Here is a 26,590-nt window from a genome sequence, read left to right on the forward strand (position 1 = left end):
TATTTCTTTATATCTTTTTCAGCAATCTCTTTGCTGGTGTAGAGGAATTCAACTGATTTTTGGATGTTGATCTTGTATCTTGCCACTATGTTAAATCTCTCAATTAGTTCCAGTAGTTTTCTTGCTGAGTCTCTTGGGTTTTCTAGGTATGGGATCATATCATCAGAAAATAGGGATAGTTTGACTTCTTCCTTGCCAATTTGGTTACCTTTGATTTCCCTTTCTCACCTTATGGCTAGGACTTCCAGTACAATGTTGAATAGAAGTGGTGATAGCAGCCATCCTTGTCTGGTTCCCGTTTGTCAAGAGGAATGGTTTCAGTCTCTCTCCATTCAGAATAATGTTGGCTGTTGGTTTTGCATAGATGCCCTTTATTGTGTTGAGGAATGCCCTTCTATTCCTATTTTGCTGAGAGTTTTGATCAGGAATGTGTGTTGGATTTTATCAAATGCCTTTTCTGCATCAATTGATATGATTATGTGGTTCTTTTTTCCTTTCTTTTATTTATGTGATGGATGAAATTGATTTTTTTTCTAATGTGGAACCACCTTTGCATACCTGGTATGAACCCCACTTGGTCATAATGTATTATATTTCCCTGATAAATAATTCATCATTTCTTGATAAGGAATTAAAAAGAATTATATGTAGGTGCCTTCAATGGATGAGAGACAAATCAAGGAAAAAAATAAGTAACTGAGTGCCATTGAATCAATTTGACTCATAGCAACACTTTCTTAGGTTTCCAAGGAGATATCTCTACAAAAGTAGATTGCCCAATCTTCCTTCTGAAGAGTGGCTGGTGGGTTTGAACCACAAGTCTTCTGGTTATCCATAAAATGCCTTAGGCACTACACCACAAGAGTTCCTAAACACTGACAAAATTAGGAAAAACACAGATAAAACCCTAGAACAATTTTGGAAGACCATACAAGAACAAAATGACAAAATAAATGAAAAATTAGAAATGATACAAAATGTTAGAAATCCAAAAGATTAATACTAAATTTTCAGAAACAGATAACACATTTAATGGGTAAAGGAGTGGAAATGAATCAATGGAAGACAGAATCAATGAGATTGAAGACAAATACTTTAATACTTCTTTGGAAAGGGATCAATCAGAAAAATGATCAAAACAAAATAAAGAAAACCTAAGATTCATATGGGATACCATCAAGAGGAATAATATATGTGCAATTAGAACTCCAGAACAGGAAGAGAAAAATGAAACCATAAAGAAAATTGCCAAAGATTTGTTGGAAGAGAATTTCCCTGATATGATGAAAGATGAGAATATATCCATTCAAGAAGTCCAACGAACCCCAAAATGGATAGAACCCAAAAGAAAATCACCAAGGCATATTATCATGAAACTTGTCAAGACCAAAGACAAAGAAAGAATCTTGAAAGCAGCATGGGGAAAAATGAAAAGTTACCTACAATGAGGAACCAATATGTCTAAGCAGAGACTGTGCAGGTGAGAAATAATAGGATGATATATATAAAATCCTGAAAGGAAAAAAAAAAATTCCAACCAAGAATTATATACCCAGCAAAATTGTCCCTCAAATATGATGGTGAAATTAGGACATTTCCAGATAAGCTGAAATTAAGGGAATCTGTTAAAACCAGACCAAACTTACAAAAGTTACTAAAGAGAGTCCTTTGGACGTAGAACCACCAATAGCAAACAGAGTTGCAGACTGGATAAGAAAATATAACCCATCAGTATGCTGTCTACAAGAGACTCACCTTAAAGACAAAGACAAAAATAGACTAAAAATCAAAGGTTGGAAAAAGATATATCAATCAAATGGCAACCAAAAAGAGTAAGAGTGGCAATATTGATTTCTGATGAAACTGACTTTAAGACCAAAAATAGTATAAGAGACAAGGAAGGGTATTATAAAAAGATTAAAGAATTGATTGAACAAGAAAATATAACCATATAAGTATCTATGCACCCAATGAAAGAACTCCAAAACATATAAATGAGGCATTAACAGAACTGAAAAGACAAATAGATGACTTCACAGTTATAGTAGGAGACTTTAATTCACCACTTTCAATGAAAGATAGAACAACTGGAAAGAAACTCAACAAAGATGTAGAAGAAGTAAACAACACAATTCACCAACCTGACCTTATAAATATCTACAGAGCACTTCTTCCAACAACAGTACAATATATATTCTTTTCCAGTGCACATGGGACATTCTCCAGGATAGACCATATGTTAGGCCACAAAGGAAACCTCAATAAATTTAAAAATATTGAAATACTGCAAAGCATCTTCTCAGATCACAATGCTTTAAAATTAGAAATCAACAATAGGAAGATCAACGGAAAAAGAGCAAACACATGGAAATTGAATAACACCTTCCTTAATAATGACTGGATAATAGAAATGAAAAATGAAACTTAAGAAGTCATTTTTAATGTAACATTTAGTGTGGAACTTCTAATTCTATAAGGCAGCTATTAAACTGACAATAGCATAGGACTCAAAGTAGAGAAGAAGACTAGCTTTCTTGAACATTTACTATGTGCCAGATTTAAAAACATTCCATATTATTTCATTTATTTCTCAAAACCAACTATCAAGGCAAGATTGTTGAGGTGTTACATTTTTTCAGGTGAAGAAGCCAATGCTCATGGAGATTCAGAAATTTGCTCCCACGGCGGGAATATTCCAGCTGGGGTTCAAACCTAACTAGTGTGGCAATGCCCATGTTCTCTCCACTGACCTCCATATCAGTAAGGTCTGAATTTTTTAACATGATTGTGAATTTATTAGCCAAGTTGACTTTGAGCTCTTTGATTCTATATTGCTAAGATGGGGGAACTGCTATCTAACACCCAGGGAGTAAACAGACTACATATATCAAAAACACCATACCTGTACCTGGTGCATAATGAGATTTGATAAATGATTGTTTTATTTTAAGTAAATTATCTGGGGTAGAAACAAAGGAAGCAACTTCCTATAATCTGGCTCAATGAGCCTCATGATTCTTCCATTTCATTATGATCAATAGCACAAAAATTCCACTAATAAAATCTGAAGAAGCAGTGTTAAATACATTTGGTTTTCATTCTAAGTCCTTGAAAACTGGGAACTGATATGGGGTTGACCCATGTTTCCAGACTTATGATGAAAAACATAGGGTATTGTAAGAGATTATCCAATGAGAAAAGTAAGTATGTGCTTAGGGAATCAGCAAATCAAGGGCATCTGAGTTATGAGAAAAGTTCCAGTTACAATGAGCTTATGAAACATTTTAGAATAATAATAATAATAATAAAACCAAGAAAGAATCTGTGAACATTTAAGCTCTCATTTAAGTTTTATTTTTGTATTTAGTGTTTTTTATTTTGATTTCAGTAAATCAGGGAAGCCTGGAAGGCAGGCATCTAAAGCTTTCCAGTGTTTAAGGGGCAATATGAACATGATTCTGGTATGCTCTTAGTGTTTGTTGACTTACAACAAATATTTTGAAGGTATCAAACATTTTTTAAAGTGTAGTCTCCAATAATCTTTTACCAATAAAATGTTTATGCCATCTTACCTTTTCAGAAATGTGTGTTCCCTCCTGGACTCTCTATCATAGCAATCGAGACCAGAATGCCTCAGATGACAGACAATAATTGCTTTATCCCATAAATATATCACTTTTGATAAGTTAATATAAGTAACTAGCAACTGGTTAGAATATTTTATATCACATAAAAGTGGTCTTAGCTTACCTGTTTTGTTTTTTTTTTTAATAAGCTATGGCATATCTAGCCTCAATGAAATATTTTTCCTCAAAATGTTTAGAAAATAAAAGTGCATCAACATACAAGGTTTTGGGAAGAACATTTTATTGCTAAGCATATCCTTGAACGAAAATGCAAATATGAAATAAAAGAGAAAAGGAAAAAGAAAAAGCAGTAACATCACAACATCATAAAATAAATTCCTTAAGGGTCTGCTCATAAAACAACAGGAATATGATAGAAGCTCACATACAGAATGCACATGTCCCCATAAAATTGTCCAAATAGAAACTTACACTAAAAGGAATATAACAAATGTATTTTTACTGAAATTAAAAAAAAAAAAATTGTAAAGAAAGAAAGCAGGAAATCAGTTCACAAGACCTCAAAACAGCAATCTTTTACAAACATCGAGATATAATCAACTTCATATAGGTTGGGCCATTTAGATGATCTAAAATCGTGCTTTGATATCTCTTTATAATCTTGTCTTTTTTTCATAACAACAGAAAATAAATTTTAGAAGGAAAAAAGAAACTCTTAACACATTGAAATATCAGATAATGAGGATCACCTCTTTCCATACACGTTAGAAAATGCTATCGTTGTTTAGATTGCGCTTTTTGCCCCATGTCTTTAAGATAGTTTTTCAAAGTCAAATATTCATGCAACTTACAAAGACCAGCAAGAGTAGATTTCTAAATCTAAACCGCTGATTGATTTTCATCTGTACAAAAGAAATAGTATATATCTGACCCTCCAGAGGACACACTCCGTTTTTGTGTGACTATTGGTCTGGCTTTTCCTCTTGCTTTTTTGGATAGCTATGGCCACATAACCAGTTTATTGTTTTTTCTGTACATTGTTCCTTCTTTTCAAAAAGGAAAGAAAGACAATTGAAATATTAAACCCAACAAACCAAAATAAACAAAGAGAAAGAACAATTCTCAACGTAGTATGTACATAGGTGGCTAAGGAATTATACCAGCAAAAATGTAGTAAAATATGTAAACAAAATCTGAGAATTTTTTTTTTTTCTCTTTGACACAGTTAACTGTGACAAAACTAAAACTCACACTTTCTTCACATTTTAAGGTTTGCTTTTTTGTTGTTTTGTTATTTTCATTTAAAACAACAGTCTCATTCCACTTCAAGACTTTAACAGATTTCCTGTTTCAGTCGTCCCATCAAACATACTGTGATAAATATATCTGTATATATATTTATTTATATATATATATTATACTATTAAATTCCTTTTTTGTGTGTGTCACAGCAGCTTTATTCATTTATTTAATTATTTAAGTTTTAAAAAAGATGGGTGAAGGGAGACATGAGCCAATGGAAGGATAGAATTATCCATTAGTGTCAGGCTACAAAATTAAAACACTATGAAAAACATTAATATGTTGGGGCGGGGGAAGAACTATGTATTTTGCACTCCATCATGATGTGTTTGGCTTGTGTGACCCTTTGTGGTTCCATCACAAGTTGAACTCCTGCATTGTCTGATTTGATTATTTGACAGATTTTATTGTTGTCTTTTCTTTTACATTTGCATGCACTTCAGTCAGTCACAGATTCAGCCTACCCCCCCATTTTGCTAGGAAAGACTCTGTTTTAGTTTATGGGGTTTTCCCCTTTACCACAATTTGGCTGGACTAATGAATAGGAACAACATTGTTAAATAAAGCCAATAGCTTTGCTAAAACCAACCCTGAACCTGTTCGTTCAAGGTTTGGGTGGCAAATTCTGGAATTAGACCCTGGGGGACCAGCTTTTGAAATCAACATCATCATCCATCACATGGTTTTTGCTATGTATTCAGCAAAGCATCTTACAGGAAACAAACAACAGATTCTAGAGACACCACAACCTGATATGTAGAGTGGACACCATGGTAGCTTTTGAGTTCATATATGGCAATAGTCTCTCTCATTTTAATTTTCTGAGTTTTTTTTGTTTTTTTCCTCTTCTTATGTTCAGTCATTCTCAAAAATAAACAAAAACCCAAAAGCCATTTTCCCCTTAGATCTTGAAAAGTTACACACACACTGGCCAAAACCAGATAAGGGGATTTTTTTTGTTTTTAACTTTTTTTCTTTTTACATAATTAAACTGGAAAGAAAGAAAAAAAAAAAAAGAACATTGTTACAGTCAAGCTTCACAACATCATAACAGACTCACTTGGAGTTAGGGACAAGTAAGCCATGAAGTCTTCTACCTTTTGTCATAAAGGTCCTGGAGAGAAGGAGGCTTCCAAGTTCGGTAATGGGTGGAGCCGTGTGCTCGCTCCATAGTGCTAAGTTATGTGCTTTATGGTACAGCAGGGCAGAAAGAACTTTCTGTCTCCGAACGATGACTGAAACACAGCAGCCGTGGCTGAATTTGAGAGATAGACACATCTTTGTGTGTGTCCTTTTAAAAATGTTTTTTCTTTTCTTTTTTTTTTTTTTTCCCCACCACAGGTATGGTATACCCCATCTCATAGTTACAACAGTTTGGACATCTGTCAAATCTCCTTTGCAAAGTATTTATATATTTATATATAAATAATTCTGTTTTTAAATTCACTTACTAGTAGTGTTATCATCTTTACACATAATACTCTTTGTCCTTGTTTTTCTGTTTCTTGTGGCCGCTCTTTGAGCTCTGTTGCTTCTCCTTCAGGAGCGTGCCGTTGCTCTGGGCCGAGTTGCTGATGTAGTTCCGCGTCTCGTCCACTTGATAGGACCCCTCGTCCCTGTTCCTGTACTTGTACATGGCATACAGGAGGATCAAGATGCAGAGGGCGGCAGCAGCCACAATGCCGACGACCATCCCTGTTGTACTGCTCGACTCCCGGATCACCTCTGAGGCCCCCGGAACCCGTCTGATTCCCGGCTCCGTGGGGTTTGCTGTGGGCACATTACGGAACATGGGGGAAGTAATTAGTGGGCTCTTCAGTTTGGTGCTGTCTAGCTCATAGGCAGTGGGCAACGGAAGCAAGACTATATCAGGCTGGGGTTTGAGATCACGGTTATTCATTTTGCCAGCTGGCAATTTGGGCACCATCCCAGACGAGGAGGAAGCTGTGGAGCGGATCAGCTCAGGGGACAAAGATGTGGTAGTAGTCCTACTAGTTTCGGAGACTTTGTTAGGTCTAAAGTCCTTGGATTCCCACTTGGGCGCATGTGCTTTGTAGCCACCTTCGAAGACTGAAGTGGAAAGACTCTTATCTGTTACCAAGGAGAAGGTGGTGTAAAAATCTTCATCATCAGTAGGGGGCAGGTTAGAGTCAATTTCCCCTGAGCCATACCCAGATATCACCAAGCCATCATCATCACAACCATCGCTGCCTTGGTCCGACAAGCAAGGTAACCCCGCCTCAGAGGCCATGGACAGGGAATCTTTGGTGGTCTCAATAATGGTGAGGAGGGGGCGAAAGGTAGGGGGGAGTGTAATGGAAGGTGCACGAGTAGCAATAGGAGGGGTAGCTAAAGGGTCTTCTACAAGAAGAGGGATAACTAATTCACCTCCTGGGATTGAAAAGAAAAAGAAAAACAGAATTAGTAGATTTGCAAACACAACTCACAGTCACTCTCTGTGAACAGTTCATAGATTATGTCTCAAAATTTTATCATTAAATGACTTGGATCAGCATATGGATCCTTCTGGTTGTAGCACCATTGTAGACTGGTTCAAGCCCATAACATGCCTCTTGCCACCAAAATCTGAAATCCTTACATCAGGGACTTAGATACTCTCAAGTAATTATTTAAATAGAATTCAAATCTGCCATTTCCAGGATCTGCTTATGAGGTGATAGCATTTATTTATTCATACTGTTGCAAATACTGACTGGCTATCAAAACTGTGTGTGGGTGTACAAGTGCATGTGTGTGCTTAATTTAGAAGCTAGAACATATATAATATAACATATAATTTAAAAGCTTTATTGTCTTCCTTTCTGTTTATTTGTTCTCATGAAAATGAGAATAACATATTCTTCATGTCAATGAGACCAAAATCAAAGAGCATAAAATATCCCATCTGTAGTACGTTCTTATGTTACTACCTTTTATTTTACATTTATTGTCTTTTTTTTTCCTATGAACCAAATGAAGGGAACTGAAACCCACTGCCATCAAGTCCATTCTGACTCAGAGTAGAACTGCCCTATAGGGTTTCCATGGCTATAAATCTTTACAAAAGCAAACTGACAAATCTTTCTCCCACTTACCAGCTGGTAGGTTCAAACCACCAACCTTTTGGTTAGCAGCCCAATGCCTTAAGTGCTGTGCCACGAGAGCTCTTTTCCGATGGGAATTTACAAGAGGCTAAATGTGTTCATTTTAACTTCACTTTTCCAGAAAGTCCCTTGACTATCAAATGACCATTCTGTTTGCATTGGTCTCATAGTTGCTTTTGCATTGTTTTAATGCTGCATATAGTATATGCTTAGCTGGAAGCTAGATTTTAAAAATACCCAGCCTAGATATCCATGACTTACTGGAAATTTACTTTTAGATCCAGAAATGTAGAGTTAGCAAAGTGAGTTCTTGAAATCAGTTATTCTCAGATAGAGTGGCAACAATGCATTGATTTACTCTTAGTACATAGGTATTGCACTTAATATACATGTGGACTAAGTTGGGAAAACAGAAGTTCAGAATAGTTTACTAAATCAAAATGCTTGCAAATTATGAATATCAAACTATTCTATGGTGGATGTTGCTCTCGAAACAATAGAGTCAAGCTTACTACCCACCCATGTAAGCAAGATAATCAGAGTCTCTTCTGTGTCTCTTACCAATGTTATTTTTCAAACAAAGAATCTCAAGAAGTCAGAGCCCATGTCTCTTTACTGAATTTATTCCAGAATAAAATTTATTTCAACTATTATTTTTCCAAATCCTCTAGCAAAGCTGTCACGATGTTTACCTATCCCATTAAATCAGCACGTTAAGTTGATGACATGCTATTATTGGTGAAGGCCTCATTCTGAGCTGGGTCACTAAACATTGAACCAACTGCAGTGTCCTTCAGTGATCTGCCCTTGGTAATAAGTCAGTCATAATGGAACAGCAAGTGTCAGAGCATCTGTTAACAGATATGGCTTGCCCTTCAGTGTCCCCTCTTCTTTGACTGTGGCAAAGCCAGTTTGGTGCTGTGAAGCTATGGGGGCCATTGCAAGTGAACAAGTCTTTGGGCTTACACAGTCTTCAGGGTTCTACCTACAAAGGCTGACTCAATTCTAATGTGGAACTGGCACACATCCCACTCAGCTCTCCACACCTAGTATTTTTAAAGTCTTCCCATGACTCATTTAGAACTCTGCGATCTAAATTGTCCAGGTTTCAGGTGTGCTCGGAGAAGGGCCACTTGAGAAGAAAGCTATCACATGGTTTCAAAACATCTGAGTAGGTTTGCTTGCATCCACATCAGAAGTGTTTACACCCCACCAATTTAGCCAATAATCCTGTACTGTATAATGAGAAATTGACTTGAGAGGGAGGCTAACATGTATATAATGCGTACCTTTGGAAAGAGAAGGGACAACAAAATGTTGTACTACCATCTCTAATGCACCTGGTAATTCTGTCATATGTGAGGAAATAAAACAAGAATCTTTCTGAAAATTTCAAGATGATATTTTTGCCTGTGTTCTAAACCCCAGCTTCTATTCTAGTGCTGAGAATTTGAAACTAGTGAGCAAAATGATCTTTGCAGATTTGCCAAGTCTTCAGACTTGCTTTACTTGGCCAGTTTGCTTATTTTTTTACATTGTGAACATATATAATTCATATACCTTGCAACTTACTTAATGCATAATTTACACACTTTCACTAGTTTTATAAATGGGATTTGGAACATGGTTCCCTAATGTTAAGTTCGTCATAAAACTCACCCTGCACTAACTTTTCTTCTTATTCTTCTAGTAAGGGGGCCCCAAGTGGTTTATGTAAGATGATAACATGGGAGAGGGCAGTGTTTGAGTAAGAGAATAGTGGTGAGAGGGAAGAAGGGGAGCCATGCAATCTGTCTAAAGATTCTCTAGGGATTTCTCAGGAATTATTTTACTTTCCTTCAAGGAACAAAACGGGAGTTTTACCCAGCTTAATTAGAACAAAGGTTTAACATGTGTATTCTTTTCCAGCACAAATACCCAGAGTCATTTGTTTCTTATGGCAGTGACAAAAATCTACCACACATAGAGTAAACAGAGTGGAACATGGGTTGAAGGACAAGGGATAATTGATTTGTCAGAAGACCAAGGCCCATACCAATAATTTAAATATAAAGGCAAATTGTTGGGTAGAAAGCTAGAGTCCCTTTAAGTGAGATTAAGCACACTGCATTCATGATTACAGAGTGGTATTCATTTGCAATTTTAGCGAACCATCTGTGACACCCAACTGGAGTCTTAAATTTGCCTGTTCTTTTTTTCCCCTCTTCTTAGCTAAAGCTTCTGCAGTGTGTTTGTTATTAAAAATCTATGAGATCTACAAATTGCTCACTCTGCAGTTGAGTCATCCCCCATACACACACATACACACTTTACGTTGCTCTTTCCTTTCCATTCAGCACACTAATGCAAGCGTCTCTCTTGAATCTTTTTTTTTTTTTTTTTTTTTAATAAAACCCACCTTTATAGTGATGGGATAGAAGGAGGTTCCTGCAACTCACTAATTTATAAAGGGTTCTGAAAGCCTGGAGAGCCCCTAAATGTTAGGCTAAGAGCTTATTTCAAAACTACAGTGATGAGTATGCTATTGTAGAATTTAAATAACTGACTCTGTCAGAACTACTCATCTTCAGTTTTCTTTGCCGTTTTGTTATTAATCCTGGTAGCAGTAATAAAGATAAGTGGAAATTTGAGCCTAAATTCTGCTGATACTTAGTCAATGAAATGATAGAATCTTTCATAAACTTTTTTTTTTTTTTTTTCTCTTTCCCCTCTGGCATCTCCAGGAATTGGAAGAGTGCCTTTAGTTGAAAAGGAAGTCAACTGGGATGTAGGAGTCATTTATACAGATGGGAATTAGAGTGAGATGAGACTGAAAATTTTAGATAATCATGAAACCTTCCTGGGACAGGTATATGAATTGTAGTGTATAATCAATTTCAATAGCAAATTTCATCTTTAACATTTAAGATATAGTGTACTTGGGAATTCAAGATGACACATCATTTGAGATGAGGGAGAATTATTTCTCTCACCGTAAACCAAACCAAACCAAACACACTGCCGTCAAGTTGGATCTGACTCATACCAACCCCTCCTTGGGTTTCTGAGGTGGTATCACAATGGAAGTAGATGGCCCAACCTTCCTTCCGAGGAGTGGCTGGTGGGTTTGAACCACCAGCCTTCTGGTTAGCAGTCAAATGCATCAGGCACTACACTACCAGAGCTCCATAAGATCCTTAATATAAATGTCTTAATTTGTGCAAGGCTATGTAAGATTTTATTTGTTTTAATCCAGGTTGTCTGCCCTCAGAAATATTGCAGCAGCTGATACTATGTTTCTTTTCACTTCCTAAAGGCTCTGGAGTTAGGGATCAACAACATGTCTGTGCTTACAGAAGTATCCACCCAAGCACAACAAGCCTGAGGTCATAAAGAGTAACAGGCAAATGGTACAAAATCTAATATTCATCAAAACCCTAATTTCCAGAATTTTCCCCGAATTTTTCTTTGGTTTGGAATAAGAACTATCCATATCCCTTAAAGTTAGCATCTTAAATCGGGAAGATATACTCTTCTCTTTTGTGACAGCATTGTGCTTTTCTTTAAACTAGAGAGATCACTAGGGATATGAAAGGTCTATTTTAGCCCTGGAGGCTGCTCTGCTCTTTTGCTTTATGAGTATATTTATAGATATATAATTCATGCCTCTAGGGCTGATATCCAGCAAAAGGGGCTCTCTGCCATCGAAAAGACAGTGTGTTAAAAATTTAATGGAACTCTCCTGAACTGTGAGAATATTGTGGGTGATGGTGAATGCAGTGAGTCATCTAAAAACCAAGTTGAGCAGTAAGAAGTTTCAATGTGGCTCTGACCATTATGTCTCTGGAGATGTCTAAGTCTGAGAGGTCATGAAAATACCAAAACAGTGGTGAGAGAGAGCAGGACTTTGGGAGAAGACATCACATTCCAATTCCTTGAATTTCTTTCATATATATTTGGGATATTTACCTCCTCTCTTATTTGTATTTTTCTAATTCTCTCCTTGAAAATTCACCTATAATGGGGAGAAATAATCTTTTCCCTCACTACGTCAGTTTCAAATATATTATTTGGAGCCATGGAGTGTATACTTGCAACACATCCATATCCCAATGGTGTTAGAAGCTTATGACCATGAAATTGCTCTCTATCCACCATCAGGAAAAATTGTCTTGGACAAATAAAGCAAGTGTCCAGAGAAAAGACACTAGAAGTACAGAAATGTCTCAACATGGCTTAATGTACATTTTAATAGAATAACATTTGCTAGGTAGGGCATTCTTTTCCCCTTTTCCCTCCCTAAAGCAAATGGTTTGTCTGAAATGAGTCTGACTCAAAGGTTACAGAGTCTGTTCTTCAGTCTATGTGCAGGTAAGATGGGCAATAGCTCCTTGATATCATTAACTCACTTCTGTCAAGTCAATTCGACTCATAGCTACGCCTCCTTGGGTTTCCAAGGCAGTATCTCTATGGAAGTAGATTGCCCAATCTTCCTTCCAGGGAGTGGCTGGTGGGTTTGAACCTCCAGCCTTCTGGTTAGCAGTCAAATGCCTTAGGTACTAGCCACCAGAACTTCCTTGATATCATTATACATTGTAAAATAAAGAATGTCAAACAGAGCTTTCATTTATGTATCAGTTAAGAGTTTATGTCTGGAATTGTACAAACATATGACTTTAAGGAAAGATTGCCCTTCATAATGTGGTTGGGCTTCATCCAATTAGCTGAAGACCTTAAGAGCAAATTTGAGGTTTCCTGAAGAAGAAGAATTTCAATGTCACAGAAATCCTACCTGACTTCCAGCCTGTCCTATGGATTTCTGACTTGCCACCCCCTATGCGCACACACACACCTGGCATAATTGGGTGAGACAATTCCTTAAAGTCAGTCAATCAATCAACCAATCAATCAATCCATATCTCCTATTGATTCTGTTTTGCTGAAGAACACTGACTAATATAAAACCTCATTTAGTAAGTTCTTAGTTTTAAACCTAAAATACTATTCAACATGGCAGACAATCTCGAATCATATAAACTGAGGCAGAAGGAGCCCATTCATTAAAGATGTTGTGGTGGGGCCTTATCTATTATGCACTTTCAGTTCGATATTTCTGTAACAGTTCCAAATAGCATTAATATGTAAAATTAAAGTGAAATAGCAAATTTTTTTAAAGAAATTGTGTAGTGCTTCTTACCGATGTTTTCTGAAGCACTAATACAGATCCCATTAGGTTCAAGAAATCCTCTCATCTTAGAATCACACACAATGGCAATACCTACCTGAAAGTTCCTGAGTAAAACTTTAGATGTGAAAATCATGGTGTATCTTCTTGGTAGAATCTTAGGATCCTTTTAAAGCTTACCTGATTAAATCCTTGAGAAAAATGGCAACTATTAACAGAAAGGGAAAGGGAAGGAAAGAGAGAGAGGGAAATAGAGAGAGAGTGTATGTGTGTATGTGTCTCTGTGTTTATGCCAGTAGGTTAATCAGTTCTATACATTGAGAGGTATCAATATCATAGGATGAAATTTTAAACACCTGGAATTTTCTCTGTATTTTTTCTCAGCAAAATTGATTTTGTAGCCTGTGGTGATGGTGACAGTATAATCCTGGATAACCAAACTCTACCTTAGTCACTTGAGAGTATCTTGTTTCCCTTTGCTAATAACATAAAAGTCTGATTTCCTTGAAAACTTTCTAAGGAATTAAATAGTGTAATTACAACTGATAACATTTGGAGCTAACTCAACTCATTTTCTTCTTGAGTACTGGCTTCCCATAAGCAGTGACCAATTTTATTATCACACTGTAGAGCCTACCATTACTTTCACGGCTTTAAAGTTGGTAGTAAAAAAAGTTCAGGCAAAGAGGCTAGGGTTGCTTTGGATGGTAAGGACAATTTACTTATCCCTTTCTACCAAGAGTAGAATTCACATTATTAGAAGCAATTCAGCACAAAATGTAGCAGTGAAAATTAAGCAAATACACACAAATGAAATAAAATATTTAATATAATCTTTAAATCATATAATAGAGAATAAAATCAACTTCATAACCAAAGGAAGTTAAGGCGAAAGAGAGCAAATAACATTAATAAGGCATTCACATACAAGAAAGAAAAGGGAAAGCAAATTAAATAAATAAATAAATAAATAAATAGAGGCTTTAAAGAAAACAAAGAAACAAATCATTTTCATATAGATAAAGTAATTTAAATGAAAAAAAAAAAAAACATACCATATTAATTTATAGTCAACTTACATCAACAAATTGCCCGCATGTTTTTTGGCATGAAAGAAAAATTTATAAAAGAAAGTTGTGTAAGAATGCTCTTGGACAAATAGAATTGCCACATTCTTGTAACTTGCTTTTTAGTTGTTGTCATATCTTAAAATCTTTTGAGTAAAAGGTCTAATTTTTCAAATATAATAATTTACAACAGAGGATGATACGGGGAGGCAACAACACATACATCCACACCACATAACATGAAAAGCCAAAAAGCTGCACTTCAATACATTTTTACTTTGGGCGCTTTGGGAGGGCATCGGTTTTGAATTTAAAATAGTTCCGATTGCTATGATTTCAAAAATTAAAAAAAAAAAAAAACCTGTTTGCTTTTATAATTTGCCTTTTTAAAAAATCTATGACTCTAAAGGATTTTTGAATTAATTTCTGCATTGTTATAGGTTCTCAGATATATATTTAATTTTTGAAATATTTTTGTCTTTTTGATAAGTTTTAGACTTTCTTTAAGGGGATGGATGACAGCACATAAATTTGAACAATGCTAAAGAAAGGGGGGAGAATGGGAAGGAAAGATGCTGAGAGGGGAGGTGGTATCTATGAGTGTACTACACAGGAGATGAAGATGATGGGAGTAAATGTGTAAGTGAGTCGCCATGTCCATGTAAGGGCGGCACGGAGTGATCTAGCTGCATTAGAGCTTCTGGCTGTAAGGAAGGGATGGGCAATATACAAAAACAAATGAGCCTACACATGCCCATCTATGGAAATAAAGAACAGAACTCTAACACTGACAATCTCACACACCCTAAGCTGCAACTTCTTCAACATGCAATTACTCCAAAAATTATTACAGTTTCATCATTAAAGATTTTCAAATAATAAAAACATTTAAACTTTTTTCCTACTAAGAACAGCAAAAATACATAAAATAATAATACGAATCAAAAGGTTAAAAGTAAAAACAAGGAGACTAGATTCATATATTCAAGTTGAACAACTTCATCGGCACCCACACAACCCCATCTAGAGTTAGCAGGGTTTAGAGGTCTACAGTGGCGACCCGAAGGAAAGCTGCATAGCTAGCCCACACGCTGAGTTGCCAATGACTTCCCCATATAGAAATGATGTTGTCACAATCTGAATGACACCCTGTCTACCATCCCCATGCCACCCATGTTGCACATGATTTACAATCAGAAAAGACTAATTAGAAGGATGTGGATGTGGGGGTTCTGCAGCTGAAGTTGTTCCACATTTAAAGAGGGAGTGGGGAAAATTGCAGAAAACAATCCATAACTTTTTCTTTTTTCCATTGATTTTGGATAAAACCAAATCTAGAGATCTAGCAATTAAAAAGAAACACATTGATATATATATAGATATATAGATAGATATAATACAAAAAAGCATTTAATTCCCAAACAAGAAGGGAGAAAAGAACAAAAAAATTTAAAGAAAAAATATATTCCACACACTTTCAGAGATGAACAACCAGGTGCACACGCTGAAGAGGCACAGACAGAGCAGTCAGGGGACACTTTTTTTGCTTTGCTTTTTCTGGTTGGTTGATTCCCCTTGCATTTTGTAATGGCCAAAATGAAAAACAAATTTTGTATTATCTTTAAAAAATGGTGTTGTTGGCTTTTTTCTTTTTTCTTTTTTTGGTTTTATGTCTTTAAAAAAATAAAAAGGGCGTGCAGTCTGGATGTACGTCATAAATAGACATTTAAAAGAGAAGAAAGTGGCTACAACTGACAAACGGGTTATCATCTATCGTTGTTGAACTGTAGGAATGCTAATCAAGTTAAAACATGCTCAAAGTAAGTTGCATTTAGGGAAAATAGGAAAACAGAACAGCAAGCTAGGGTTGGGGAGAGGTTAGCAAGACAAAACCAATTTTGGGGTGAGAGGGAGACACTGAGTTCTGTTTCATGCCTGTCCAGTAGTGGAAAAGGACATCCCCAGGCTATTTTGCCAATTAGAAGGAAAGCATGTACCTGTGTGTTTGTGTGCATGTCAGTGTGCCTGTTAGGTATGGGACAGAGCCTGTAGTTTCAGGGATTCAGGTACAAATACATATGGGTTCATGGCTCCTACTCCAGAAAATTCACCTCGTGTTTATTCTTAGCCATAGAAGACATATTTTAAAACACATTAAAAACCCAAACTCAAACCCGCTACCACTGAGTCAATTGTGACTCATAGTAACCTTATAGGACAGAGTAGAACTGCCCCATAGAGTTTTCAAGGCTGTAAATCTTTACAGAAGCAGATTGCTTCATCTTTCTCCCATGGGGCAGCTGGTGGGTTTGAACTGCTGACCTTTTTGTTAGCAGCCAAATGCTTTAACCAGTGCCGCACCAGAGCTCCTCTTAAAAGACGTAAACAAACAAAACACCATAGAGGGTTATAATTAACATTGCTCCCTATGAGTGTTTTTGGGCTTTGCCAAGCTGACTGTCTATGGTGGGTGGTAATAGAGTGTTAATAGAATACTCCTGATAAACAAAGGGATAGCCAATCCTTTTTTTTTTTTTTCAGTTATAGAGGCAAGACTGATCTCCACTGCAAAATTTCAGTATCTGTAAGCTATAAGACAATCATAAAATGAATATGATTTTTTTGAAGTATGTTGGGAAAAATTGTACCAGTCTTTTAGAGAAAAATGTGGGATGCTTTATTCAGTCTATACTGAGAAAAGCAGAGAAGAATGTGTGTGTCTATGTGTTTGTGAACACATGCATTTGTGTATGTGTTCCGTGCATGTGTGCATCGAGTGGAAGATACTGAAGATGGCACATAGGTAACGAGTTTGAAGAAATGGCCTCAGCCTCTACTGGAAAAGATCACTAGAGTTATATTCTATATCATATCCCTTTGAGAACAATAATGTTCAACCAAGGACTGGGAAACCCGGGTAGGCAACCACAAAGGCAAGACACTTAAGACCACCTGGTTCTGGAAGCCAATTCCAACCACTCTTTTGAATGACTTTGATAAATAGAATTAATTGTGAGGATGCGTCAGACTTTTGCCCCTTATGGGACGCCCCTTTTATTATTTTATTTTAAAATCATTATAGCAATGTGTCCCCATGGGTCAGTCCGTACCAAGATTTTTAGTCTCTGGTTTAATAATATTAATCATTAATCTGGGCACTTCACAAAGGCAGCTAGGAAGTTTTTAGGAAAAATATTTCAATAAAAGAAGAAAAAACCCTTGTTGCCATTTAGTTGAATTTTTTTGACTATTACATACACTTTTGTTATTGAATTTCATAATCCAAGAAGAACCAGTAGATATCCATGTGTTCCACAAGGCATCGAATGAATAGCATCTGTAGAAGAGTTACTTGGTAATATTTAAACGGGCTGTTGTTTTGTGTGTGTTTAGTGGCTATTTTTAAAGGTGAAATACATACCTGGTCTAAGTGTGAGACTAAAAGGCTAAGGTACTTCAGTGCATGCTCCCGGATAATGAGAGATATTTTAAGGATGATGTATCAGCAATTTGGGACCCCTTAAACTGGTTAAGTACTCAGCTCCTAACCAAAAGATTGATGGTTCAAACCAACCAGCTGCTCTGCAGAAGAAAAGCTCTGACAATCTGCTCCAGTAAAGATTTCAGCTTAGGAAACCCTATGGGGCAGATATACTCCGTCCTATAAGGTTGCTATGAGTTGGAAATGACTTGAAAGCACACAACAAAAACAAGGTAGTAGTACCTATTTCAGATTGTTGTTGTTGTTGTTATTTGCCGTCGAGTCGGCCCCGACTCATAGCTACCCCTCCTTGCGTTTCCGAGGCAGTATCACTACGGAAGTAGGATTGTGAACCTTCCTTCCGAGGAGTGGCTGGTGGGTTTGAACCGCCAGCCTTCTGGTTAGCAGTCAAGTGCCTTTAGGCACTATGCTACCAGAGCTCCTTATTTCAGATTAGAGTATTTTAAAAACTGTTGAAAGTAGGACACCACTTGCATTCAGGAAATCACTACTTCAAACAATCAAACATACTAAAATATGTGATTTCACTTTGCAAATAATATATGCATGTTTCAATTCACAGAAGCCATACGTTTAAATGAAGCTAATGCAGCCTGAATACAGTTAGATATACATTTCTATAATACAAACTGATCATCATTTCATATGCAGAAAATGTGTTTGATTTGTGACATAAGACAAATTAATGGTTAGTAGCTCATAATCATGACATAGCTTTATTTTACTCTTTCTTTTGCTATCCACACTATGTTTTTATTATCATTAATTGCATGATTCTGTATTAATACCTCTACTGGTTTTCAGAGTGCAATGGGATTGTTTGCCATTGAGAACTAATAAAATAATCAGACTTGAAACAGCATATTTTGATGCAACAATTTATATCCCACCATGTCTGAGTAACTCTCCGTAAATGTAAAATAAAGATTTGCAAACATCAGCTTCAGTAAAACAAAATTGCACTGTCCAGAATTCCATGTGGGACATGCACTTGTCTGGAAGAAGTAAGTTGCTTGAGGTTCAGCTTGAGAAGCACAAAGCCATGTTCAAGTCACGGATATTGCAAGACCACCTAATTGGGATAATGGACCTAGGCTACAGGGCACATGTATAAGTGAGGGCCAAGGGGAAACATCCCATGCATAATATTAAATACTTACAACTTCTTAGAGAAAATTCTAGAGAGAGAAAGAAAGAAGGGAAAATCTCTAGAGCCTGGGTGCAAGACCACCAGAAGATTTTTAAAAATATATAAGCAGAAAGCTGACAAAGTAGTTTTGATACCAAATACCTAATGGGGAGCTCTAGTAGTGTAGGGCCTAAGGCACTTGACTGCTAACCAGTAGGCTGGCAGTTCAAATCCACCAGCCACTCCTCGGAAGGAAGGTTGGGCCCACCAACCACTCCTTGGAAGAAAGGTTGGGCAATCTACTTCTGTAGTGATATCACCTCGGAAACCCAAGGAGGGGTTGCTATGAGTTGGGTCCGACTTGATGGCACATAACAACAACAACAACAACGGGGATTTTCAAGATTTTTGCTTTAGAAAATGTGAGGTGAATACCTTCATCTCTTCCTTCTATAAACTATGTTGTTGTTGTTGTTGTTATGTGCCGTTGAGTCAGACCCGACTTATAGTGACCCCTCCTTGGGTTTCTGAGGCAGTATCACTATGGAAGTAGATTGCCCCATCTTCCTTCCAAGGAGTGGCTGGTGGGTTTGAACCATCAGCCTTCTGGTTAGCAGTCAAGTGCCTTAGCCACTATGCTACCAGAGCTACATAAAAACATTTTAATCAATCATTATTTTATGTGTCCATGTGGTGAAAGTAGGGATTCTTCTGGAAGAATCAGTGCTTCAGCTTTGTATCACAGTTTAATATAGACTAAAATGGAGACTGTAGGTATGGATATGAAATCCTGGGAATGTGAATGCAGCTGTTGTCTGGATACAAAATTTCCCCAGTATGTGCCCAACTTCTCACAATCTCTGCCCAATAATGGTGATGTTCAATGAAGGGGTGACAAAGTCTGATTTATATGTAGTATTTGTTTTTAAACAGAAAGTTCAATAATTTGTTTTTAATACTGAAAGAAAAACTGCCACAAGTAAAAAGGTCATGTGATAACTGTCCCCAAACTCAGCCTGTACACCTATGTAGAATACATAGGGAAAGAAAGAAAAATTAATCCTTCAAGAGGGAAAGAGAGCCCAGAATATGATTTAGCCTAATGCTTAGAATTATATTTCTGTATTAATGATTTGCTTGCCCAATTTAGACCAACCTTTCTACTTAATAAGATGAATAGGAGCAAATAAAACATTTAAAACACTAGTATTAAATTTTTTAATTTGGTAAGATAATAGAATGTTAACTCTGGAAGTATTTCATATAACCCTTATTCTTATTCACATCACCCTGTGCCTGTAATACTATCCCACAATTGCCTTTCTTCTTTGTGCACCTACTATATCCTACACAGATTTGTATTAGTGCCAATACTTATATTGCATTTAATTTGCTTTCTTTTCAGACTCAGCTAGACTCTAAGCAACTTTAGGACAAGGATCCAAACTTGCTGCCATGGAGTTGATTCTGACTCAGTAACCATCTTTGGGTTTCCAAGGCTTAAATCTTTATGGAAGCAGACTGCCTCATCTTTTCTCCATGGAGTGGCTGGTGGACTTGAACCACTTATCTTTTGGTTAGCAGCCAAATGCCTTAACCACTTCACTACCAGGAGCTCTGGTGGCATAGTCCCTAAAATATTCAACTGCTAACCCACCAGCCACTCCTTGGAAGGAAGATTTGGCAATCTACTTCCGTAGTGATACTGCCTCAGAAACCCAAGGAGAGGTCTCTATGAGTTGGATCTGATGCGACCATGGTGAGTTTGGTCTGATTTGGTTAGTAGGCTATAACTTCCATATTGTTGTTAATTGCTGCCAAGTGAATTCGGACACATGGTGATCCCAGAGTAGCTCTGAGCTATAGGGCTTTAAGGCTGTTATTTTCAGAAGCAGATTGCCATGCCTATTTTCTGAGGCACTTCTGAATGGCTTCAGATCACCAATCTTTCAGCTAGTAGTCAAACACTTAACTTTTTATACCTCCCAGGGACTCTTAGAACTTTGATAAAAGCATTGAAATCACACATTGTCAATATGGTTCACCCTGTGCCAGAAAATTAGTATAATGGATGGAGTCTTTAGAGTCAAAGGATCTGAGTTCCAGTCTTGGTTACAACATATAACTGCACTGTTAGGCATTGAACAAGTCAGTTAATCCCTCTTAATGTGGGGATTATAATATCTGGTCAGTTAAACTACTCTAAAAGGTAGGTTTGCACTACTAATGAGACTCTGAATGTGAATGTCAATGTGCTTGTAAATTCTAAAGGGCTTCTCAAAAGTTTGTTACTATGGTCTTCAATGGATATTAGCTATAAAATAAGGGTTTATTTTCATATTCAACAGAGAAGGTGGGGGGATTTCTTAAGCGGGGATGGAAGATAGATTTAGACTATATTGTTGTTGTTGTTGTTATGTGCTGTCTAGTTGGACCCGATTTATAGCGACCCTGCCTTGGGTTTCCGAGGCAGTATCACTACAGAAGTGATTGCCCAACCTTCCTTCTGAGGAATGGCTGGTGGGTTTGAACCGCCAGCCTTCTGGTTAGCAGTTAAGTGCCTTGGCACTACTCTAATATATTAGATGGACACAAATGTGATTTTTCTTTTTTCTAATGTAACAGGCAGTAAGACATAAAGATGACATGGGAAACTGAATTTTCTTTTTGTCAGTACACCTAACAGCCCTTAGGTAGTACCTACCCAATGAACACAGATGTGTTCAAGATTGGAGTCCTACATTATGTACTATAATAAATGTTTTATTTCAGCTGAAAAACAAAACAAAATATTAGCTGAGAAATATCACTGAATCCCTAAAGGTCTGGCATAGAATATGCTGGTTTTCATTCAAAGATACTTGGTATCTTTAATGACTACATTGACTGTCATGTTTTGAGCACTAACTATACACCTAACCCCCCAAGAAAACCAAACTCACTGCCATCAAGTTGATTCAACTCTTAGTGACCCCTCCTTGGGTTTCCAAAGCAGTGTCTCTATGGAAATAGATTGCCCTATCTTCCTTCCAAGGAGTGGCTGGTGAGTTTTAACCACCAACCTTCTGGTTAGCAGTCAAATGCCTTAGGCACTATGACACCAGAGCTCCCAACTATGTACTTGGCACTAGGCTAATTCTTTATGTACAGGACGAAATTTAACACTTAGAGTCAGCCTAGGCATTAGAGTGCTGTCAGTATATTGTTAGGTGCCAATGAATTGGCTCTGACTCATCATGACCCTATACAACAGAAGGAAACACTGCCTTTTTCGTCACCATCCTCAAAATATTTGCTATGTTTGAGCCCATCATTGCAGTCATGGTGTCCATCCATCTCATTGATGAACTTCAGCTTTTTCACTGACCATCTACTTTATCAAACATGATACCCTTCTCCAGGGACCAGTCCCTCTGCAGTATCACCAAAGTACTTGAGATGAAGTCTGGCCATTCTTGCTTCAAAGAAGCATTCTGGCTATACTTCTTCCATGACAGATTTCTTCCTTCTTTTGGCAGTCCATTGGACTTTCAGTATTCTTCACCAACACCACAATTCAAATGCGTCAACTCTCCTGTTGTCTTCCTCATTCATTGTCCATCTTTCACATGCATATGAGGCAATAGAAAATACAATAATAGCTTGGGTGGGAATACCTTAGTGTTCAAAGTAACATCTTTGTTCTTTAACACTTTAAAGAGGTCTATTGTAGCAGATTTTTTTTTTTTATTGTAGCAGATAGGCCCAAATATCATTATACTATATTATAAATGACAAAACTAAGGCTCAGATATATAGCATATACTGTCTATGACCTCACAGTTGGTAAGCCATGGAGCCAGAAGTCAAGCAAAAGCCTACCTGAGGTCAGAGTCTTTGTTCTTTATAATTTATCCTAATGACTTCTGATTTTTATGAATGTTGTTCTTGTCCTGTGCTGTTTGAAGGGATTCTGACTCATAGTGACCCTATAGGGCAGAGTAGAATTGCCCTATAGATTTTCCTAAGCTGTAAATGTTTACAGGAACAGATTGCCACATCTTTCTGGTGGGTTTGAACCCCAGACTTTTTGGTTATCAGTGGAGTACTCAACCACTGTGCCACCAGGTTTCCCTGTTGTATGAGCAGATGCCATGAAATATTTCTTGATTTTGATATGTTAAGAAAGGTAAAAGCTTACTGCACACTGAAGAAACCACTCTTCTGTCAATAGGACATTTCCCTGGTAAAGTTTGTAAAGCAGGTAGTGGGTTGAATTATATCTCCTAAAAAGATAAGATTATGTCCTAACTCCCAGTACCTGAATATGATCTTTTTTGGAATAAAGTCTTTGACAACGTAATCAAGTTAGGATGAGGTCATACTGGATTAGAGTGGGCAAAGAATCCAGTGACTAGAATATTTGTAAGAGAAAGAAAAAGAATATTACTACAGAGAAGCACACAGGAGATACTGGGAAGAAGGCCTAATGAAGATGGAAGTGGAGCTGGGAGTTATGCTACCTTGCTACTTTAAACCAGGGAATCTCAAGGATTGCAGGCAACTACCAGGGGCTAGGAGAGAGATGTGAAATAGATTCTCTCTCAGAATCTCTGGAAGTAACCAAGCTGCCAACACCTTACTCTTGAACTTCTGGCCTCCAGAACTGTGACATAATAAATTTCTGTTGTTTAAAGCCCCCAAGTTTGTAGCACTTTGTCACAGCAGCTTTAGGAAACCAATCCAAAGCACAAGATATTGTTCATACAACTATAGAATCAAGTCTCATTGAATTCACTGGAAATCATTGCAGGGTGCAAAGATACTATGGCAGAGGGGAAAACAGATAAACTGGTGCAGGAGGTAAGATTCAGACTAAGAGAAGCCGTTGGCTTTCACTTTTAGCTGTGTCATTAACTAACAAGGTAACTCCTGGCATTCAGACATCTTATCTATAATGTAATAAATCTGGAAGCAGGCCTCAGAGGGCATTTTCAGCTTCAAATTCTGTGAGCCTATGAGTCTATGTTATATGGACATTGAGGAGTATGTTTCTAAAGCATCAGAGTTTGCAATAGGATGACCTATTAAGATGTTTTGGGGCCTAAGTATAAGTAGTAAATGTAGACATGGTTCAGTCTTATTATGACCATATATAGATATTTGCCTGAAAGTGGCAATCTAATCATCTGACTAATATATTGATATGTTTATCAGCACATGCTCCCATCACTATTATCATATGTGAGAAACCACTGAGTACCATCCATATTACTAGGCATCTTACTAGGTCTACTTGAAGATATAAACAAACAAGAGTAACCTCAATCCAAAACTTTACTTCAAATAGTCATTAATACTACTTCTTTGCAACTTCTAACCCTGTAGTTGTTAGGTGTCATCAAGTCGATGTTTGACTTGTGGTGACCCCATGTGACAGAACAGAACTGCCCTTTAGGGTTTCTAGGTGAGCCCTGGTGGTGTAATGGGTAAAGCATGTGGCTTCTAACCACAAGGTCAGTGGTTCAAACCTATCAGCTCCTCCACAGGGGAAGATGACACATTCTGCTTCCATAAAGGTTTACAGCCTTAGAAACCCAATGGAGGTTGCTAGAAGTCAGAATCAACTCCATGGCAGTGGGTTTGGTTTTTAGTTTGGTTTGAAGGTTTTCTAGGCTGCAATTTTCACAGGAGCAGATCTTCAAGGCTCTCACAGAGCTACGGGGTGAGTTTGAAAGTCAGTCTCAGCTGAGTGCTTAACCATTCGCCACCAAGGCTCCACTCCTTATCTCTGCCCCTCTAATATTGTTAAGTTCTTTAACCTTAATTAGCTTATATGCTGTTGGTGTTAGGTGCCATTTAGCCAGTTCCAGCTCATAGTGACACTATGTAAACAGAGCAAAACACTGGTCCTGCCTCATCCTCACGGTCATTGTTAGGCTTGAGCCCATTTTTGCAGCCCTGTGTCAACCCATCTCACTGAGGGTCTTCCTCTTTTTTTGCTCACCCTCTGGTTTACCAAGAATGATGTCCTTCTCCAGGGACTGATCCCTCCTGATAACATGTCCACAGTATGTGAGATGATGTCTCACCATCCTTGCTTCTAGGAAGCATTATGGCTATACTTTTTCAAATTAATGTAAGTTTAGCTTAAGGCTAACTCTCTTGTATATTCCACTTAGATATTTCACTTAATCTATTGTGATGTCCATTCCAGTGACTTCTAAAATTCTATTTGAAAAGAAGACAGCACATGATTAACAGAAGTAAAAAGCCAAGGATCAGATTTAACCTATTACCTCAGGCCTGTCAAGAAAGAACAAAAACAAGCCAGAGGGTAAAAAGCTCCAAAAATAATCCTATGAATAACAAAATTAATTAGCAACAGCTTTACATTTGATCATACTTAATAGTCCAAAAGGTAAAGACTACTCTTATGACCTAGTTATAGGGCAGAAAACTGCAGCCCAGAAAGGGTAAATATATTTTGTAAGGTTACATCGACAGTAAGTGGTGGGACTCAAGTAGCAAGAACACAAAGTCTGCACTCTTAACCTTTACACTGTGCCATTTCCTGAGAAAACTGCAGCAAAACAAACATCCACCTTAGAGAGTAAAAAAATAAGGATTTCCCAGAAAATCTCACGTGGTTGGGAGTATATTATCATTTTGTGGACTGGCTTTGCTATATATTGTTTACATATACTCCTATAATCCATCTATAATTCCAATTGCTCTTAGGATTTCTTTTATTTTTTATATTTATATCATGTGAAATGTACGGCTCTGATGAGAAAAAGTCTTAATGATGGCAGAATAGCTTTCAGAGTTAGCCATACACTTCAGGGTGAACTTGCACTATAATGATACATTATTATTGTTCTCTGCTATTGTTATTAATACTATTTCTTGATATCATGCCAAAGTTCTAACAGAGATGAGACTTGATATGAAAGCATTTCATATTCTGCACCATATCTTCATTCTGGCCTTCAAGCTTAGAGGGAATTGATGATAGGTTACAAAATCAGATGAGCAACTGCACTGTGGCCGTGGCAGCCCTCCAAGACAACTTCATTATCAAGTATAAGCCTTATGAATGGCCAAGCAACCACAAAAGCAGCTGAGAACTCCAGAGTTTCCTTATGGTCCTCTTATGAAAATGATGCACAAAAACCATAAAGCAAAATGTTGACACCCTTCCAGAACCCTTGAGGCAACCCTGGGGGTGAATGGTCCATAAACTGGACCAGCTAAGGTTGGCCAAGCCCTTCACAGTACTGCCCACGAGTGGTTTGTGAAAGTTCTGGATGTGTTTCTAAACTTTACGAATCAGAAGTTTCCATATAAAATTCCACATTCCTAAGTGATTTCTGAAATATTGACACATCTGGCAATACTAGCACTGTGTGATGCCTGGGTGGAGCTGAAAGCAGCTGTTGCCTAAGAAGAGCCACCTGCTGTCCAGTTCCCCTCCATCTCCTCCACTCTCTCTTGTATTACTCCTGCCATGGTACTTTCTTTTACATCACTTGTTGCATTCCTTTAGGCTTTCGAATTTGTGACTCTCAAACACTGAACATTCTGTGATGAGAGACTGTATTTGTTCCAGCACAGTGCCTTATAGATGTCGGTACTGAAATAATAATTATTAAATGACAGAAATTAGATGTCTCCTTTCCATCTAATCATAAACATCTGAACTAAAGGTACATGCCTTCTAAATGTATCAAAATGATTTTAAAAATCAGAAAAA

General features: G+C 37.3%; 1 protein-coding gene across 1 annotated transcript in view; it reads right to left on the reverse strand.

Moving 5' to 3' along the window:
• Positions 1 to 6,357: 6,357 nt before the first annotated feature.
• NRXN3 (neurexin 3) overlaps positions 6,358 to 26,590 on the reverse strand; it is a 2,130,901-nt gene continuing 2,110,668 nt past the window's right edge. Inside the window, exon 21 of the mRNA XM_042781017.1 lies at positions 6,358 to 6,980. Coding sequence (XP_042636951.1) covers positions 6,358 to 6,980 — 623 coding nt within the window. The remainder of the gene's footprint in view (positions 6,981 to 26,590) is intronic.

The sequence above is a fragment of the Orycteropus afer genome, unplaced genomic scaffold, assembly GCF_000298275.1.
Source record: "Orycteropus afer afer isolate SDZICR_OR568_19922 unplaced genomic scaffold, OryAfe1.0 scaffold00079, whole genome shotgun sequence".
In the NCBI taxonomy this organism is placed as follows: domain Eukaryota; kingdom Metazoa; phylum Chordata; class Mammalia; order Tubulidentata; family Orycteropodidae; genus Orycteropus; species Orycteropus afer.